Source organism: Rattus norvegicus, chromosome 5, assembly GCF_021556685.1.
Source record: "Rattus norvegicus strain SHRSP/BbbUtx chromosome 5, alternate assembly SHRSP_T2T, whole genome shotgun sequence".
NCBI lineage: Eukaryota > Metazoa > Chordata > Mammalia > Rodentia > Muridae > Rattus > Rattus norvegicus.
The window spans coordinates 151707607-151726529 of NC_141538.1; the positions used below are offsets into that span (position 1 = coordinate 151707607).

At 53.0% G+C, this 18923-nt stretch overlaps 2 protein-coding genes across 3 annotated transcripts; one reads left to right on the forward strand and one right to left on the reverse strand.

Annotated features, from left to right (window-relative positions):
• The first annotated feature begins 434 nt into the window (after window positions 1-434).
• On the forward strand, window positions 435-7781 carry Tent5b (terminal nucleotidyltransferase 5B). The gene is given in 2 exon segments (NM_001107907.2): window positions 435-852; window positions 6487-7781. Coding segments are annotated over 2 exon segments (1284 nt in total). The 5' UTR covers window positions 435-588; the 3' UTR covers window positions 7507-7781.
• Window positions 7782-11539: 3758 nt separating this feature from the next.
• Trnp1 (TMF1-regulated nuclear protein 1) lies at window positions 11540-18383 on the reverse strand. Of its 2 annotated transcripts, NM_001402229.1 has the most exons (3): window positions 17458-18379; window positions 13291-13327; window positions 11550-12317 (listed from the first exon to the last, which is right to left on the reverse strand). In NM_001402229.1, the coding sequence occupies exon 1, from the start codon at window positions 18288-18290 to the stop codon at window positions 17613-17615; it is 678 nt and encodes a 225-aa protein (NP_001389158.1). In that variant the 5' UTR covers window positions 18291-18379; the 3' UTR covers window positions 11550-12317; window positions 13291-13327; window positions 17458-17612. The 2 variants fall into 2 exon arrangements, with proteins under 2 accessions (XP_087407249.1, NP_001389158.1); XM_087551123.1 differs by lacking the exon at window positions 13291-13327 and having other exon boundaries at window positions 11540-12317; window positions 17458-18383.
• Window positions 18384-18923: the final 540 nt, after the last annotated feature.

Genomic DNA, 18923 nt, shown 5'->3' on the forward strand with positions numbered 1-18923 from the left:
GTAATGGTGGGTAATGACGCCCTCTCTCTACGCAGATTTCACCTCACTTAAAATGGAACAGGTACGCCAGGCATGCTGTGATTCGAAGGGCCAATCAAGGAAATAAATTAGAAAGCAGCCGCCTCGTTAACACTGCAACATTTCTCTACAGAAACCTCTGTCGCTGGAGGGCGCTGTCCCTCTAAGTCCCGCCAGGCTCGAGCCAATCGCAAGCCCAAAAGAGGGAATTCGGTCCGAAGAGAAGGGGCGGAGAAGGGGCGTGCCTTTCGGCCAATCAGAGAGCAAGCGATTCCCTTGCAAAACTCCGTTGGCCAATGGTAGGGGGAGGGATGAGAGGCGGGCATCCTGCTGTGTGACAGCTGTGCCGACCAATGGGCGTGCGGCCCGCGGCCTATAAGTGTCAGCTGGGCCCGATCCGCCTGGCTCTAAGATCTGTTAGTCCTCCCTGCGGTCGGAGTTGTTCCCTGGGTTTGCCTCGCCGCCGCCGGGTCCCCGCACCCCGCCTTGGCCCGTGCACAGCCACTCTCCCTGCCCTCCTCGCCTTCACCATTCCCGGGTCTCTGCCGTCGAGGCACCGGGGCCGGGTGAATGATGCCGTCGGAGAGTGGAGATGAGAGCCTGGAGCAGCCAGCTGCGCAGGTGGGGACCGGTGCAGCCTCGGCAGTGGCCACGGCTGGGGCGGCCGGCGGCGGCCCGGACCTGGAGGCCTCCTCGGCCTCTCTGGGACGGCACCAGAGCCGACTGAGCTGGCCACAGGTGAAGCGGCTGGACGCGCTGCTCAAAGAGCCCATCCCCATTCACGGGCGAGGCAACTTCCCCACGCTGAGCGTGCAACCCCAGCAGATTGTACAGGTGAGGGGGACCGTGACAGGGTCGGGGCTGGGGGGGTGGTGCTCTGCTGCAAGGCACCTGAACTCTGCGATTGGCCTGGCAGCTAGGGAAACTAAGGAACTGGAACCCGGGCTACCAGTTCGGCTCTTCCTGCACCCTGCTGAGCTTGCCTGTCAGCCGTTCTGGGAACTCCTTATTCCCTTGGGAACCACTCACCAAGACCCTGGCTGGGAGGTGGGAAGGAGATGAAGGAGGCACTAGAATGGGGCATCTCCCTGGCAGCCCCCAATGAAGAGTGTGTATACTTGATTCCAAAATAGCTTTTCTTCTTCTACTCCACATCCTTAGTAGGGTTCTAGGGGCACTCTGCCCTTGTGTCCCCACAGCCCTTGGCTCAAGAAATCTTGGCTAGGTGAAACAATTCAGAAGTCCTTGGGGAAATCTCCCTGCCTCCCACGTGTTGTGGCCAGGCTGGAGACCTCACCCCTTTGAAGATAGCATCAAATTTCCATTTTAGGTGTTCCTCCTCCTGTAAGGCTGGAAAGGAAGGCGGGTCCAAGGTTCAGACCCCAAAGCACCATCTCCCTCCTGAGGATCAGATTCTGTCAGCTGCCCCTTGCATCAAACGCCACCTCTTCTTTTTACCTAACCCTGCAAGGGTTAACTCTTAACTTAACTCTTTCCGTGTAGAGCCAGAGCCCTATGGTATTCTGAAATACCAGAAGATGTCTGTTCTTTTTTTTCTTCTTCTTCTTCTTCTTCTTCTTCTTCTTCTTCTTCTTCTTCTTCTTCTTCTTCTTCTTCTTCTTCTTCTTCTTCTTCTTCTTCTTCTTCTTCTCTTTTATTCGGAGCTGGGGACCGAACCCAGGGCCTTGCACTTGCTAGGCAAGTGCTCTACCACTGAGCTAAATCCCCAACCCCCAGGATGTCTGTTCTTACCCCACCCCCCATTCTAACTGAGTGGGAGGATGAGCTACCTAAGGCTATCCAGTGAGATGGAGGTCAAGCTCAGGGAATCCTGGAGCCCTCCAGGAGCAGATGGTACGGTTTCCCACCCCTCCCCAGGTTCCCAAGCTCAACATCTAGTCCTGGAGTCCCTGGATAGTGAAAATCAGAAAAGTTAACTAATGCTAGTTCCTGTGTGTTACTGCCAACCACTGTCTTTACACACAAGCTAGGTAAAGCTGGACGCATCACACACACCCCCTTTTGCTATAGCCTTCCCCCCCCCAATTGCTTTCCCCGTCACCCCGCTATAGCTATAGCTATAGCCGACAGTGCCCTCCCTAGGAACAAGGAATGAGGTGGAGGGGGTGGGGACGGATTCTCCTGGGCTGACTCACTGGCTGTCCCAGTGGGGATGGCTAAGGCATTCCATGCTCTCCTGACGTTGCCTGGGTTATTAGTAAATGGCTTTGGCCTGTTTTGTTTTTTGTTTTGTTTTGTTTTGAGATGGGGTCCTATGTTTTGCCTGGGCTCCCCTCAAACTCAAATGATCCTCCTGCCCCAGCTTCCTCAGTAGCTGGGATTACGGGTGTGTTGCTACCCTTATGCTGGCTTCTCTCCTGAGGAAATACCATAATCCCAGGCACGAAGAGAAGGAAAGGGGGTGCTCACTCGGGGTGCTTGGCATGATTAGGCCTCTCTATAGGGAAAAGTATCTAAACTGACGCTGGGAGCTTGAACGTGACTGGGTTTCGACCTCTGTCTCCCAGTCATGTTGGGGGTTGAGTCAGTGGGAGTCAATTTCATGGCATTGGTCCTCCTGAACTTCTCATCCCAGAAGGGGTGCTGTTAGCTGTGGAGTGGAGAGGTGGCAGAGGCCTCCGGGCTACTGGGTTCATTGTTTATTCCTTCTATTGGGCTTAGTGGCCCCATCTGTTCAGTGGATGGTGTTTGACTACTCTGCAGAATCCTTTCTGGTTCCAGACTCCCAAGGGACTACACGCCTTCACCTGCCTATGCAGTGAGTCTGTCTCCTGGTGGGAATCCACAGCTAATAGCTCTTTTTTTTTTTCTCTTCTTTTTCTTCCTTTTTCTTTTTTTCGGAGCTGGGGACCGAACCCAGGGCCTTGCGCTTCCTAGGCAAGCGCTCTACCACTGAGCTAAATCCCCAACCCCAGCTAATAGCTCTTAAAGCTGTTGGGATGTGAGGGGCTGCACGAGGGAGGAGGGAGACGTTGGGGGGAGAGGGAGGAGCCTGCTAGGACTTCTCACTAGTGTTAAATTGTCTCCAGGTTCAAGAATGGAAGCCTTCTGCTTCTGAGCCCACCAAAGTTTTTCCTACCGCAACAGTCTGAGCAGCTAGGAAAACAGATCCTTGCTTGTGCCTGGGGGACCCACTTTCTTTTTTTTTTTTTTTTTTTTTTTTTTTTCTTTTTTTTTTTTTTGGAGCTGGGGACTGAACCCAGGGCCTTAGCTCTACCACTGAGCTAAATCCCCAACCCCCGGGACCCACTTTCTTAAAGGAGGCCCCTCTGCTATCGCCCTAGAGACCAGGTCCTAGTTCAACTCAGCCACTTGCTGACTTTGTGACCTTGAACGAGTCATTTGCTTTCTTTCTTTGGGCCTAGAGAATTGAACTGAACAATCTGATCTCTCCAGCAGCAGCCAGAGAGCTTGCTCTTGCAAGCTTTGCAAAGTCTTCAGTCTTCCTAAGATCTCAGCAGAAACCCTGGACAGAGCAGTTTGGGGAATTGGGTGCCTCAGCACCTGAGGAAGAAGGCTACAGTCACAGCCCCCTCCGTGGCTGGAAAGTCTGATTTGGGAGCCCTGCAGTCCTTGGGTGTGGCAGTATCTGGCTATAGTCATACCTGGGAACAAGACAGCAGCCAATGGATGGGTGACACAGCTGGCCCCATGGCCCTGACGCAGGGGATTTAATGAGGGGATTGCTACCTGCTTACCAGGCCCGAAGCCATGCCCCGGGGTGAGCATCAGCTGGGGAACAGGAGTTGACACTAAGGCCCAGTCAGCTCACCTGGGACTGGGGGAGGGGTATGGTCTGCACTTCTCTCAGCCTGGGGACAGTTGCCAAGGTGTGCCACAACAGGTCCATCTGATAGCTGTGGTAACTTCCCAGCCCCCACATTCCCACCACTAACTGCTCTGGACTCGGTGATTTCAAGTTCATTCTCACTTTAGGAAAAAAAAAAAAAAAAGATATGTAGTGTTGCCCCTGCAATCCATCCCTTAGAAGATGGAGGTGGGTGGGTTGGACGTTCAAAGTCGATCTCAACTATTTTGAGGCCAACTTGGACTACTGAGACTCTGTCTCAATTTTTTTTTTTTAAATTAAAGGCAAACAGATAGATGACAGGCATGGAGAAATTGGTTTAATTTTGACACGCAGTTTTGCTATAATATCCAAGGTTGGTATCCAACTCTTAGTAATCCCCCTGCCTCAGCCTCTCTCAAGTGTTAGGATTTCAGACATTCTCCACCATGCCCACCTGAAGTTTTGAAAGGGCAGGAGGAATAAAGTACAAGTGGATACAGTCTGCTGCTTCTGAAGCCTGGGGTTGAGCATAAGTGAGAGGGTAGGCTATCCCGGGGAGGAAGCGGGGTGGGGGTGGGGGGGACACTGTAGAGAGTAAGTTTAGCGTACACGACCTCTAGGTTCGGTCCTCACTCAGCAGTAAAATAGAAGGACGGGCTTGGAGTCAGCCATACCTGGTTTTGATCTTACAGATGTGTCTTCATGTCTGTGAATCTGAGCTGCCCCATCTATAACACGGGGATCATGAAGACCAACCCTGTAGGTTCTCATTGGTCTGTTAGGTTTTGGTGCTGGGAATGGAGTCCAAGGCTCTACATGTGTTGAGCCTGTACCCTGCAGCCCAGCCACACCCCAGTCCTTTCACCCACTGTAGATTCTGCTGAGGTCCTGCATCTGGTGCTTACTAAATACCTAACCACGGTACTCCTCCCTTTCCCACCCCTGTGCTGAATGTTCCGATGACCAGTCCTTTCCTTCCCACCCCAATTACCATGACAACTCCTTCCGGAAGTCTTCCTGAAGGGAGCCGCCCGCCTCGGATTGCCCCACCATAGCTTGCCACCTCAGCATTTAGATGCATTCTTTGCAGTTAATTCCCTGGGAGGCAGGAGAACAGCCTGCCCCAGAGTTGGCGCTGACTTGGCAGTGAGGTGGAGTGGCAGAGTCACTAAGAACAAGAATGCTGCCTGGTCACTTTCAGGACTGTGTGTGAAGGGCTTGGGGTTGCCGAGAGACCTAATGTCTGTATTCACCGCAGCTCCACTCCTCTCCCACGGCTGCCACTGCCCAGGGCTCTAGCTAAGAACCAAGTTCCCCAAGACTTACAGGTGTCCCCATCCTGTTCCCATGCCATCAGCCCTGGGGCTCCAGGCGGAGTCCCCAGATGCTTCTGCCTCAGCCTTCTAAGTGGCTGGGGATTACAGCTTAGAGTCTGAGTCTTCTCATCTGGAAAGTTCACGTAGTATTTTGCTTCCCTGGTTCCTTGGAGTGGGCTGGGTGCGTGCGTGCGTGCGTGTTAGTCAAAAGAAAGACCCGGGCCTGGAGAGAAGGCTCAACAGTTGGGAGCACTGGCTGCTCTTGCAGAGGACTAGCTATTCCCAGCACCTACCTAACATCCCATAACTGCCTGTAATTCCTGTTCCAAGAGATCTGAAGACCTCTTGTAGCTTCCATGGGTGACACACATGTACCTATGCAAGCAAAGCACACATACACATAAAATAAAATAAATTTTTTTTTCTTTCTTTTATTCAGAGCTGGGGACCGAACCCAGGGCCTTGCGCTTGCTAGGCAAGTGCTCTACCATTGAGCTAAATCCCCAACCCCAAAAGTAAATCTTTTAAAACTTGAAAATTTTTAAAATCTATAATCATGGGACACCATTAATCCCGGCACTCTTGAGTTTGGGGCCAACCTGGTCTACAGAGCAAGTTCCAAGTCAGCCAAGAGCTATACAGAGAAACCCTGTCTCAAACACCTCAAAAATTTAAAAGTTGAAAAGAACATATGTGGACTTGCAAAATCTAACCAACTTGGGATCTGGGTCTTAGCCTGAAGACTCTATGGCCTTGAACCTATCTCTTTACACCTCTGTGCCTCGGATCTTCTGTCTGCTGACTGGAATAGTGGTCCTCAAAATGGATTATGGTGGGCGTTAATATGTGCAGGCATGTAGGTTGCTAAGCAGCCTCCCCCCAACCCCCAAGTTGGTTACACTCAGTGCCTCGCATGATACCAGGTATGTAACGTGCACTGTCAGGAAGGTCAGGTAGCACAGTGGGAAGACCTAGGCTCTATTTACTAGCTGTGTGACTTTGGACAGCTCTCAAGCTTCTCTGTGCTTCTATTTCCCAACCGGTGAAGCAGGACTAAACCTTGCCTCAGAGGGTTATTAGGGAGATTAAGTGAGGCTGTATTTTAATGTAAAGTGCTTAGTAAGTTCTCTGCTTGCTTTTGTTATTTTTATTGCTTCTCTGAGTCAGTCCTTTCAACTGGGCCCTTCTCCAGATTGGCAAATCGAGGCTTCGTAAGTTAAAAGAGTTCACAGAGCTGCAGAAGCTAGTCAACCGTGATGGATGGTAAGATGATTAATCCCGGAGGTTGTTGGTGCAGACCTGAGGGGCCCAGGCGCCTGACCCGTTTCTCCTCCCCTGCAGGTAGTTCGCAGTAGCTTGGAAGAACAGGGACTGCATGTCCATAGCGTGCGCTTGCACGGCTCAGCTGCGAGCCACGTGCTGCACCCGGAGAGTGGCCTAGGCTACAAGGACCTGGACCTGGTGTTCCAGATGGACCTGCAGAGTGAGGCATCCTTCCAGCTGACCAAGGCTGTGGTCCTGGCTTGCCTGCTGGACTTCCTGCCTGCGGGAGTGAGCCGGGCCAAGATAACGCCGCTGACACTCAAGGAGGCCTATGTGCAGAAACTGGTGAAAGTGTGCACAGACCTGGACCGCTGGAGCCTCATCTCACTGTCCAACAAGAGCGGCAAGAATGTGGAACTCAAGTTCGTGGACTCCGTGAGGCGCCAGTTCGAATTCAGCATCGATTCCTTTCAGATCATCCTGGACTCGCTGCTCCTCTTTGGCCAGTGCTCATCCACACCAATGTCGGAGGCCTTCCACCCTACGGTGACTGGTGAGAGCCTGTATGGGGACTTCGCGGAGGCCTTGGAGCACCTGCAGCACCGCGTCATTGCCACACGCAGCCCCGAGGAGATCCGAGGTGGCGGCCTCCTCAAATACTGCCACCTCCTGGTACGGGGTTTCCGGCCAAGGCCCAGCACTGATGTTCGCGCCCTACAGAGATATATGTGTTCCCGTTTCTTCATCGACTTTCCGGACCCGGTGGAACAGAGGCGCATTCTGGAGCGCTACCTGGAGGCCCACTTCGGCGGAGCAGAAGCAGCCCGCCGGTATGCTTGCCTTGTGACACTGCACCGGGTGGTCAACGAGAGCACAGTGTGCCTCATGAGCCACGAGCGCCGCCAGACCCTGGACCTTATTACCATGCTAGCCCTCCAGGCACTAGCGGAGCAGGGCCCTGCTGCCATGGCTGCCCTGGCCTGGCGACGTCCTGGCTCAGATGGGGTTGTACCAGCCACCGTTAATTACTATGTGACCCCCATGCAGCCTCTGCTGCCCCGCGCTCACTCCTATCCTACCTGGCTGCCTTGCAATTGACTCTGATCCTGGCCAGAAGGGAACGAGCTTCCTGGGTGGGGTGGGGTCATCAGGTATGTGTTGAGGATGGAACCAGACACAGGCCACCTGTGCCAGCTGGCCCGGCACTATAGGGTTGGGCCTTCGAACAGACCAGATTTTCCTGCACTAGGCCCCTGTGGACTTAAAGCCAAGTCAGGGTTCTTGACAGAAGGTCCCCTTGGTCATCACACTACACTCTTGGACCTGCATAACTGTGGGGACACAGAGGATACTTGCCTTGAGAAAAAAAAAAAGTAAGCTTTACGGTAGCCTCAATAGCACCTTTGGGTTGATTTCAATGGCCTAGAAGGGTCAGCTCACAGGCATCCAGATGCTCCTATAGTGGCCACAATGTATCTATCATGTGACAGGACTATTCAGTTGGGGTCCTGCTGGGACCCCACAGAGCCTGGTGGTCCAACCTCGCTGATCTTTAGGAAGAGGCAAACTGAGGCTCAAGACAGCTCCTTGGGTGTTTGGAGGGATGGGAGTTCAATCTCTTGAAACCTGTGTCCTTGCCCTAAGCTGTGAGGATTTCCTGAGGGCCAAGGTATACAGCGGACTGATTTCCAAACAACCAGAGTAGGATTCGACCCATACACCTCCCAGTGCGTCACCCATCTCTCTTCCCCCGTGCCTCCCAGGAGCCCTACTGTCCGGGCACTATGGTTGGAGGCTGCTGGGTTCAAAAGTGTCACTGTTAAACCGACCACTCCCTCCCCACTTGCTTGGTAATAGGACGGGCACACGTCCGGAAGGAGGCATACCCCATCCTTTCCTCACTCCTCTGGATTTTTTGCTATTTTGCACTCTTCTCACCAATAAAAATGTCTACACTGAACATAACTGTTATCTTTCTCCTGGGGGAAAGGATCTCTTTGACATAAGGCTGGTATTCCCTCCCTGGACTGACTTTGACTTGTATTGTGGGAGGGGCCAAGGAGTGGCCTTGGAGTGTCTCTACTGTCCACAGCTTGGCAACTATGAGCTTAGAACACGGTTGGTCTCCATGTTGCCTCAAAAGACTAGACCTCTTGTTAAAGGGAATAAATATTCATCTCCCCAGATTCTCTCCCTGGAGTCCTAGAGACCCAAAACGTGGCCTCTGCCGAGAAGGTCTGCCCATTTTACCTCCCCAGGAAGCGAGCAGGGTGAATCTGGAATGAATGCTGAGACCGGAGGGCTTGGAAGGTCCTCCATAGCCTTGGTAGGGTCTCTCTAGCAAGTAGACTCGGGCATGTTCTGTTTTATTGTAGACTGGTTCCTTGGAGAAGGGCAGGATCTCTCTGAAGCCAGACGGGGCCAGCTAACTGGTCTTAGGAGTGCAGCTTTTGGGGAGATGTTCCCTTAGGGCATTGGCCACTCATCTCTGGACGCTGCCCACTGTTTACCCTGTCTCTTTGATCTGGGGGTTGCAAAGCCTTAAACACATTCAGTCTCATTAATCTCCTCTGAAGTGGTGACTTTGATGGGTCCAGTCAGGATGGAGGAAAAAATAAAACAGCAAAGGAGGCCTTGGTCATCAGAGGGCAACCTCACCTGCTCTGTGGGTCTGGCTAGGTGCCTCAGTTCCTCCTGCTGGTAGCTCCAAATGACTGGAAAGGCGATTGGAATGGCTGCCTCAGAATTTATCCGACTTCCTGATTTGGCCACGTGACCATGTGAGCCGGAGACATTGTAACACAGCAGGCTCAGTGAGTTGGGCTGAGGGTTCACCTGGATGTGCTTGGTTCAGGAAATAAACACAGAAGTCCTGATCTTTATGTGTATTCCCTGTCTGAGCCTATAATTCTGGGCTCTAGGGTCCCTCCCCTTGTGACAGTTACGCCCTAAAAGGTAGATCAACAATGCAGTCCTAGAAGGGCAGCAATTCGTTAAAAAAGGTATGCAGCAAGGGACTTAACAAGGTGTCCCTCCTTGAAAGATGGCATTCAACTGAACAAAGATTTAAAGGTCCTGGGACACGAGCCATGTGGCTGGCCGGAGAAAGTGTTCTGGGCCAAGGGAACTTGTCCGTGAATGTACACGTGCCCTGGCAGGCATGTCTGAAGGAGGGCACGTGTGCCCAAGGGTGTATGGCCAGCACGTGTGGGTGTAGGTACTCTCTGGAGCTGGTGCACACACGTGTGTGGATGTGAGGGAGTGGGGCGAGTGGCAGAAGTTAACACCAACAGCCAGATGCCACGCTTCGGTCAGTGCGAATATGATTTCGTGTTTCGCCTCTGTAACAGCTACAGAGAACAGCATTAAGTTTCAATTTTTATAGACAAAAGCAGAGGCCAAAGCAGTCAAAGGGGTTCGAACTCCAGATGCTGCACTCCAGCCCTACACTGTAATGCCCCAGTGATGAAGGTGACAGTCTGTCTCCTGTGCTTGTGGGAGGGCTTGCTCTGGCTATTTGCTGTATGACTGGCAGAAGTGGTAACGTGCCAAGACATTTTCTGATGTATCTGTGCCAGTAGTCATGGCTTGGGGTGACTGTCTGGGGCCTGTTGTGGCAACAACACACCTGTCAGCCCGTGGGTGTGGTGCATTGTTTCTGGGTGTGAGAAAACCACTCTGTGCAGGACACTGCTCTTGTGGATCATCCGGGGTGCCACCTTCAATGCTGCGATATGTATAGACATCAGGAGTTTGGAGTCAGCCACAGGATGACAGGTGAGAGGGTTGAGCTCTGTCCTTTACCTTCCAAGGGTGGCATGAGCCACAACCCACCTATCCCTTCCTACCAATCTGCAAACCAGAGGGCCAAAGCCACAGGGATGTGGGCTGGAGGAAGGCAGGTGCACAGTGTGCTGGCCTTTCCAGATACCGTCCACCCTTCTCGAGATACCGTCCACCCTTCTTGAGATACCTTTCACCCTTCTTGAGATACCGTTCACCCTTCTTGGGCTCAGGGCCCTGGGAAGACTGCTGGATAACATCAATGGCTCCCTTGTTCCCCAGTTTCCTGTTGTTTTTTAACAATGAGAGGCCCCAACAGGAGCCTGAAAGGACAGCATGTTTCTCTCCTTGCTCCTTCCCTCCCAGGCTGGTTCACACCCCTCAAGCAATGGCAGGAACCCTTTAACACTTGCCTCCCCATGGGCCCAACAGTGGGGAACGTCCATTCTGGTGGACTGTTTCCCTGAGCTCTCTCTGGAGCCCATGACTTTCCACATCCTAGGCAAACACCCATTACTGAACTTATATCTCCAGTACACAGTGTCTCCCTATGTAGGCCAAGCTAGCCTAAACTGCCCCCATCTTCCTGCCTCAGCCTCCCGAGTGCTGGGATGACGGCCATGTGCCACCAGGCCTGATTCCCCTTTATTGGTTCCTTAGGTAAATCCCACACCTTAAGAGTCCCTTAAAGGGGGCTGGAGAGATGGCTCCGTGGTTAAGAGCACTGACTGGGGGTTGGGGATTTAGCTCAGTGGTAGAGCGCTTGCCTAGGAACCTCAAGGCCCTGGGTTCGGTCCCCAGCTCCGGAAAAAAAAAAAAAAAAAAAAAAAAAAAAGAGCACTGACTGTTCTTCCAGAGGTCCTAAGTTCAATTCCCAGCAACCACATGGTGTCTCACAACCATCTATAATGGGATCTGATGCCCTCTTCTGGTGTGTCTGAGGACAGCTACAGTGTACTTATATATAATAAATGAATAAATCTTAAAAAAAAAAAAAAAGAGTCCCTTAAAAATTTTCTTCCCAATTTCAATGCAGACTCCTGAGGAGACCCCAAAGGACAGTCACCTACAACCCTATGCTACAAGCTGTTGCCATCTACTGCCACAGTATCCCAGCCTCCCTGTGCATTTCTGTCTCTGAGCTTCTCCATCCATCACACCCTTGGTGACAGAGAAACTTCCCAAGGGTCAGCTCTGAACCAAATTAAGGGAAAAACCAGTCTGTGAGTCAGTCAACAGGCCCAGACTCCCAACCTAAACAGAAGCCCCAGTAGGAGCGGTCAACTGAAAGAGACACCCAGAGGAAAGGCAGCAAGGACGCCGGCAACGTGACCCTCGGAACCACACGTCTCAGCCTCTCGTTATTTAGCTTTATTCTTCCTGCGCGTATATGGTTGGGAACTGAGTAGATAAACAGCCACTTTACAGAAGCCTATGTTCCGGGCGGTGTGTGAGTAAATGTGCCTCCTTCCCTCTATCAGGATACACGGAGAAGTGGATGTCCTTTGTGCGTGTAACTCGACTTTGGAAGTTTGATGTTGCCACCACCTCATCCTGAGAAAAGGGTCCCCCTAGGAGGCAGCAGCCGATTGTCTGCAAGAAGCTACAGTCATGTCCTCACTCACAGGGGGAGGGCAAGGACAGTGGGTAAGGAGAAATGGGGGTGTCCTACAGCAGTGATTTGCCTCAAAGAGGCCTTCTCGAGCTGCAGGTCAGAGAAGGGATCCTGGGGACCTCAGCTACACTGTGACTTGATGATGGGGACTCCGGTTACACTGTGACTTGTGATGATGCGGACTTCAGCTACACTGTGGCTTGTTTAAGAACGAGTCTATCTTTAAGAGGAAATTCTCCTCTTGGTCACACTAGCAATGTTGGCTGCAGTCTCAGCTAATCTGAGAGCATCTCGGGTCTCTGTATAAGCAAAGTCAAATACAGTGTATGGAAAGCAATTCGGAGTGTAGCAAGTTCCCAGGACCCAGTCTCTTGCCACTGTAAGGGCTCCTGAGAGGAGGGCGCTGAGATTGGGTACAGTCAGTCCTGGAAGTCTTCCTGGAGGCGGGGTATCCAGAGAAGGCGCGGAATGCAGAAGTCAGTCCAGACCCATAGAGTGGAGGCCTGAGGAGCTGGAAGAATAATGCCAAGAGCCTTAATTATCTTTTCCAGAGGTTGCCCTGCCCCACCCAAAACTTCCACATGTCTTTGACAAGGCCCATGACGGGGAGGCAGGGCAAGAGGGTTTGCTATGGAAAGGGGCTCAGAGAAGCAGAGGTTCCCTTGGGTCTTTGTCCTTGGCTGGGATCCCCACCGGTCTGAGCAGCCGGAATGGAATGTTCCCGTAATGAAGAGCCTGCCCCTCCCCCACCTCTCCCCTTGTGGAACTCCCAGGCTGTTGCAGGGATCCCTGATATGGTGATGCTTCAGAGCAGTTTCTCAGCCCTCCTCATGCTGTGCCCCTTTAATATGGTGACCCCTCCAACACAGCATAAAATTATTTTTGTGGCTACTTCAAAACTAGCTTTGCTACCATTATGAATCATAACGTAAATATCTGATATGTGACCCCCCCCAAAGGGCGGGAACCCACAGGTTGAGAACTGTTCCTCTAACGAAACCAAGGCTTTGCACTGTCTGATGCTGCTGTCTTTGGCACTCTCTCCCATCCTAGGCAGAGTCCCATCATTCACAGAGCCCAGGTATGTGGCACTCAGTAGGACAACTTCTTTCTTGATAGGACCACTTCTTTTTTCATTCATTCATTCATTCATTCATTCATTCATTCATTCACTTATGGTTTGTTTGATTTTTAGGGTTTCTCTGTGTAGCCCTAGCTGTCCTAGAACTGGCTCTTAGACCAGGCTGGCCTTAAGCTCAGACATCCACCTGCTTCTGGCTCCTGAATGCTGGGATTAGAGGAATGTGCTACCCCAGCCTGACTCAGTAGGATTCCTTATACTGAGAAGTTCAACCCTTTCTAGTGTCCTGGCTACCCTCAAAATTCAAGGGCTGGGGAGTTGGGAGCATGTGCCACTCTTGTAAAGAACTGAAATTCGGTCCCTAGAATCCATACCAAACAGCCTACAAAAACCTGTAACCCACCTCTGGGGGCTCCAACACTTCTGTCCTCCAAGGGCACCTGCACACATACAAACACATTATTTAAAATTAAAATAAAGCCTTTCTTTACTTTCTTTCCTTCTTACCTTCTTTCTTTCTTCTTTTTAAAAAGGTCAGGTGGTGGTGGTACATACCTTTAATCCCAAGCTCCTCCTTCCCTTGGCAGCAAACATTCCTGCCCAGGGCTTCAGGGAGGGGTGACAGCCAGAGGCGAGCCTCAGCCCCACATGAAGCCCCGAGAACACCTTCGGCCCACCCTTGCCATAAGCCAAGTATGCAGAGTCAACTTGACTCAACCCCAGAGCCCAGACAAACTGGCAAGGGTGTGCCTAGCCCTGGGGGGAGGGGAGGAAGGCACAAGGTACACTTTGCCACCCCTCCAGCATCCCATACCTCCATTCTCAGGACCTGACCCCTTAAAAGTGAGAACCAGAAACTCCCCCAAACAGCACTGCCATTAACCCACTGGACTACAGGTAAAGAAGTCCAGGTTCTACATCTTCTACATCTCGGCAGACCTGGAGGGGATCAGAGCCTCGCTTTGAGTGTTTGAGAAAATGTGAACAGAAAACAGGTGTAGAATGCCTAGCATGCGGCCTGGTGTAAGGGAAATAGTTAGTCTGGAGCTCAGAACTAAGGGCTTTCTTTCCTCATCACGACTGGCCAGGGTGTAATCAGGGAATAATGGGAGAAGAATTAGGCTAGGGATTTCCCAGCCATCCTAACTACTTCCTCCTGGCTCCTGGAGTGACATCAGAGCGCTCAGGACACTGCCCACTGAAAGTCTGGAACACCTTAGCCTGGGCCAGTCGCTTCAGCCTAATCTCTAGGAGCCACCTTGGTCATTAGGTGGTGGCAGGACCTGTTGCTGTCATCAGTGGAACAAATCTGTGAATAGAGAACTGCCTTGTTCACCAAGCAAGTCTTTCCCACCAGGTTCTCTCCTGTGCCTCTCCTAGAGTTTCCCACCCAGGGGTGATGGATACAGTTCTGGATCCTAGCACTGAAATCACTCCTTTATCAATGGGCCTGGGGAACCGCCACCACCCCTTCTTCTGCTGACTGGTTGATTGGTTTGGTTTGGTTTTCAGACGTTTCTCCATGTAGCCTTGGCTATCCTGGAGCTCATTCTGTAGACTCAGTTGGCCTTGAGATCCAGCTGCCTTTGCCTCTGCCTCTTGAGTGCCGGGATTAAAGGCCTGAGCCACCACCTCCAGGTTATTCTGCAGACTCAAAGCCATTGAAAGCCCTAGAACCACAGACTAGGATGACTAGAGGCCTGGGCCACTGGGGAGCAGAACCTGTTCCAGGACCCGCCCCCAACTGTCACAAAGCAGCTCCACACTGCCCTCTGGTGGCACTGCTAAGCTAGTCGGCCCAGCCAAGAGCAAAGTTCCTCTCCTACATCTTAACTGGGTTCCCTGGTTGACATCGTTGATATAGTGTGCATCTCAATGCTCAGAACCCAAGGGTCCCTAACCTTGTCCCATCTACAGGCTACAGGGGCCATGAAGAGAGTTTTCAGCCAAAGCAACACAGTGAAGCCCTTTTTAAAAAACAAATTCAAGAAGTGACGTGGGAAGAGTTTTTCTGTTCAGGGGTAAAGAAATGTCAGTCAAATGCTACAACATAATTTCCAGAGGTTGGGGATGTGGCTCAGTTGGTAGAGTGCTTTCCCAGAATGCACCAGGCCCTGGTTCCAACACTAACACTATGTAAGCACAGCATGGTGGGGTGTGCACCTAAACCCCCATGGCTTTGGAGGTAAAGGTAAGATATCAGTAGTTCACGGTTGGGACCAGACGGGTGGTTCAGGGTAAAGGTCCCACTTGCTGCCAGGTCTGACCACTTGAGCTCAGGACTCCTTTGGTGGAAAAGAGAACGGCACACACACACACACACACACACACACACACACACTGGTATATGCATACAAATAATGAATGTTTTTTTAAAGGTCAAGGTCATTCTCAGCTATATATGGAAGTTAAGGCTAGCCTGTCTCAAAAAAAAATTAAAATTTAATCAGAACCCCAAATAGGTCTACTGGGATGGTGATACCCGGGGACCTACCGGGAAGAGATCTGGAAGGCAAGCCCTTAAAAGCAAAGACCCTCTGTTGCATGTTTCCTCTGAAACCCCTGGAGTAAGTGGTGATCCGTGTCTTCTAGTTAGGAGAGAATGGAACAGACCTGGAACTCTACACAGTATTCTAGGAGGGCCAGGCAGGGTTAGCTGGTTAAGGTTGGTGGCCTGAAGTTCAAGTCACTGAGCTGTGTTTCCCGGCTCAGATTTTTTTTGGGTGAGGGAGCATCATGGCATCTGCAAGGAGAGGGAGGGGCCAGAGCTGCCTGTACCCCCACCTACCCACCCTCCCGTCTCCAGCAGGTATCATCCCTAACTCTCCACGTGTCCACCCACGCCACCTCTAAATCAGGTTGAAGCTGACTATAATAAATCCCCGAGAAAGTACTAACTGTGACGACAGAAAGCACTCTCTGCCATTAGCTAAAAGCTCCTTCAGATCAAAGGCCTCATCTCTGTAAACCAGAAGCCAGTGGTCCTGGAGGCAGCCCAGTTCACTCCAGCCAGAACTCCAGCTGTCACCTCCAGGAAGTCCTGGGTTCTCTGGCTCTCAGAGCTCCAGAATAACATGAGAGACTTCACTCAGTCCTTCTCTGCGGAGGTCAGACTATGCCAGAGTTCCCACTACCCCTGGGCTAGGGCTTTCTCAGAAGTTCTGAGATTTCCAAGTAAGAAGGCTTTAGGAAGGTCTCCTGAGACTCCAACAGTAAGTGACATGTGGAGGTCTGTGGGGACACAGGTTCATCTGAGGACTCTTGTCTATCACAACAATATACCTCACTCGCAGGATGACAGCATCCGTGTGACTCTGACATTCTCCTCCTTTCTCCCTTCTCAAGCTTGACAGGAAGGGCAACAGTATTCAGAGACATAAGGAAGCTGATTCAGAGAGGGGACAGTATTGTTCTAGATCACTGTAGACAGGGTCCAGAGGTCAGAAAATACAACCCAGAAGCCTAGAAGCAGGCTCCCCTCCCCTCTCTTCTCCTTCACCCTCCCCACATCTCTCCTGGCATGTGACCTTGAGAAATCTCTTTTCCAATCTGTAAAACAAGGACTTTAAATTAGCTCCTGTCTCCTAAGCAGAGACCGAGGCCATCTCTAGGTGTGATTTAAATGAGTAAAATATCCTACCATGACTTACAGTGGGAAAAAGAATCCCATGCCCTGTTTTAGCTTCCCCACAGCCCTCCTCAGAAGTGGTTATATCCCCTTTCCACTGATGAGTGAGGCTGCAGCCAGGTCACTCACAGCTGAGTCGGGACAGAGGAACGGGGCCTGAAGAGCATCTGGTCAGGAAGAAGCAGGTGGCATTTCCGGTCTGGCCCTTTAAGGCCCCCCTTTCTGAAGTTGATGCCATGCCTGCTCCCTTGGGGCTGTTAAAGAGTGTCACCTGGCTCCATTCCTGGCAGAGCCATCTTAGAGATGCTTTGGGGAGGGCTGTTAGCTGAGCAGGTGACAAACACCTCATCCTGAATATCTCAGTCAGGTTGTAAACAGGTAACAACGTGATTAGGGCTATGGGAAACACTGTCCCCTAGAAGCAGAGAGGCCTAAGTATGAGGGAACAAATCTTCATCCCCTCTGGGTTTCTGTCTCCTCCAATGGGAGTCACAGACTCAGAGGAGGAGAATCTAGTCATACAGCCCTGAGCCAGCCCTCCACCTCCTCCTCCTCCTCCTGGGACTTTCTTCTTCTCCTGGAAAGGGATGGAGCTTGGCTATGTAGAGACCAGAAACTTTGAGGGCAGGGTTTTTACAGTCCCAGGGGACCCAGGAGAGCCCACACAAGCACAGGTGAGGAAGCAGATGTTGCAATATTACAGCAAGCTCCAGCTGGTTAAAGTTTGCCACCAAATCCCCTCGGAAGCGGAGCACCCCTCATTAGTTCAACTCTATAAGGGGACTCGGCACTGCCATCTAACCCGCTATGAAAGAAGCCACGGGGGGGGGGGTAGACAGCTCTGTTAGGGACCCTCAGATGCCCAGACATGGGAGACCCCGTATCCTGCACCCCTGACACAGACACGTTGTACCCAGAAAGCACCAGTCAACAACACCGCACCTTAGTGTCACTTTCAGGACCCCCATGGACCCCCGCTGTCTCCTCCGCGTAGATGACGCCGTCCATCTAGCCAGCACCTGCATCCGTCCGTGCGTCCGTCCTCCCGCACCTGGAGACCGCCTGTCTTGGGAGGCCAGGGGTCCGGGGTACTGAGGTCAGCGCTGGGGGGAGGCGGGGCCGCGGGGCGGGCTGCGGCGGAAGGGCGAGTCGGGCTCCGGGCCCTGGCCGCGCCGCAGCCGCCCTGCGCCCCAGGGCACGCAGCTCCCCAGGCCGAGGGCGGACGCCAGCAGCGCAGGGGGACGACCCCGGCGACCGCGGCGCGCACCCTTCTTGAGACGCGACCCGTGCGCTGCCAGGTAGAGCTCGGCCTGGGCCACGCCGCCACTCAAGCGGCTCAGGCTCTCGGCGCGATGCGCCAGGCGCAGCTCGGCAGCCAAAAAGACTCGGTGCAGCTGCAGCACCCGGCTCTCCAGCTCCGACACTAGGCGCCGGCGGCCCTCCACTTCCAGCAGTCGCCGCCGGGCTTCGGCCAGCTCCAGCGCGCGGCCCCCTGCCCCTGCCGCCGCGCCTGCGCCCCCGATCCCCGCCGGGCTCGCGCCCCCAGACCCCCCACTAGCACCCTGGCGCCAGCGCTGCAGCTCCTGCCCCTCCACGGGTGTCTCGGCCGCTTCGGGTAACTGCGGTGACTGAGTGGAGGTCGGAGTCGAGGTCGGCGATGAGGAAGGGGGCTGGAGGGACGGCAGGGGCTCCCGGGGTGGCGGCGGGGGCGACCCTGGTTCTGCGGTCCCCTCCTGGGCCCCTGGGCCGCAGGCGCTGATGCGGCAGCCCGGCATCCCCCGCCCCGCGGCGACCCAGGGCTGTCGGTGCGTGGGGAGGAGAGATGCTGGGCACGAGACTAGTGAGAGGCGGCCGCAGAGCCCACACCCAGGCCGCACGCGCCGCCCAGCATCTTATAGCACACGGGGCGGAGCGATGGCAGCACAGCCAATCCGAGACTTGCGTGCCCTGAATCTGCCCTGCCTCCCGCCAGGGACCGTGTCCCAAAGTACTTCAAGTTCCCTGTCCGTCTCCCAGATTGGCCCTATTTGGGCATCATCCCAAATTTTGGGTGGATAAGTGAGGGTCACTTTCCTCGCCTGGAGTCACCTCAGTAAACTTCGATGGTAATGCTTAAAATTCATAGATTTCAGTTTCCACCCAGAAGAGGGTTTCGGCTGGGGGTCACCTCTGCTCCCCTGCCGGGCCAGAGGGACAGTAAAAGCCCACCCTAGAACTTAGCTCTCCGGGTCTCTTAGGCCACAAGGTTTGCTAGGACGCCCTCCCCCATCTCTCTGGGTTTGTGGGGTGGCCATCTCTCTGGGTTTGTGGGGTGGCTAAGGCAGACGAACGACTTGGTGTCTACTGGAAGATGGGCATATGATGGGATTACTTGCATACCAGGAAGGCACTTAGCTTGCAAAACAAAT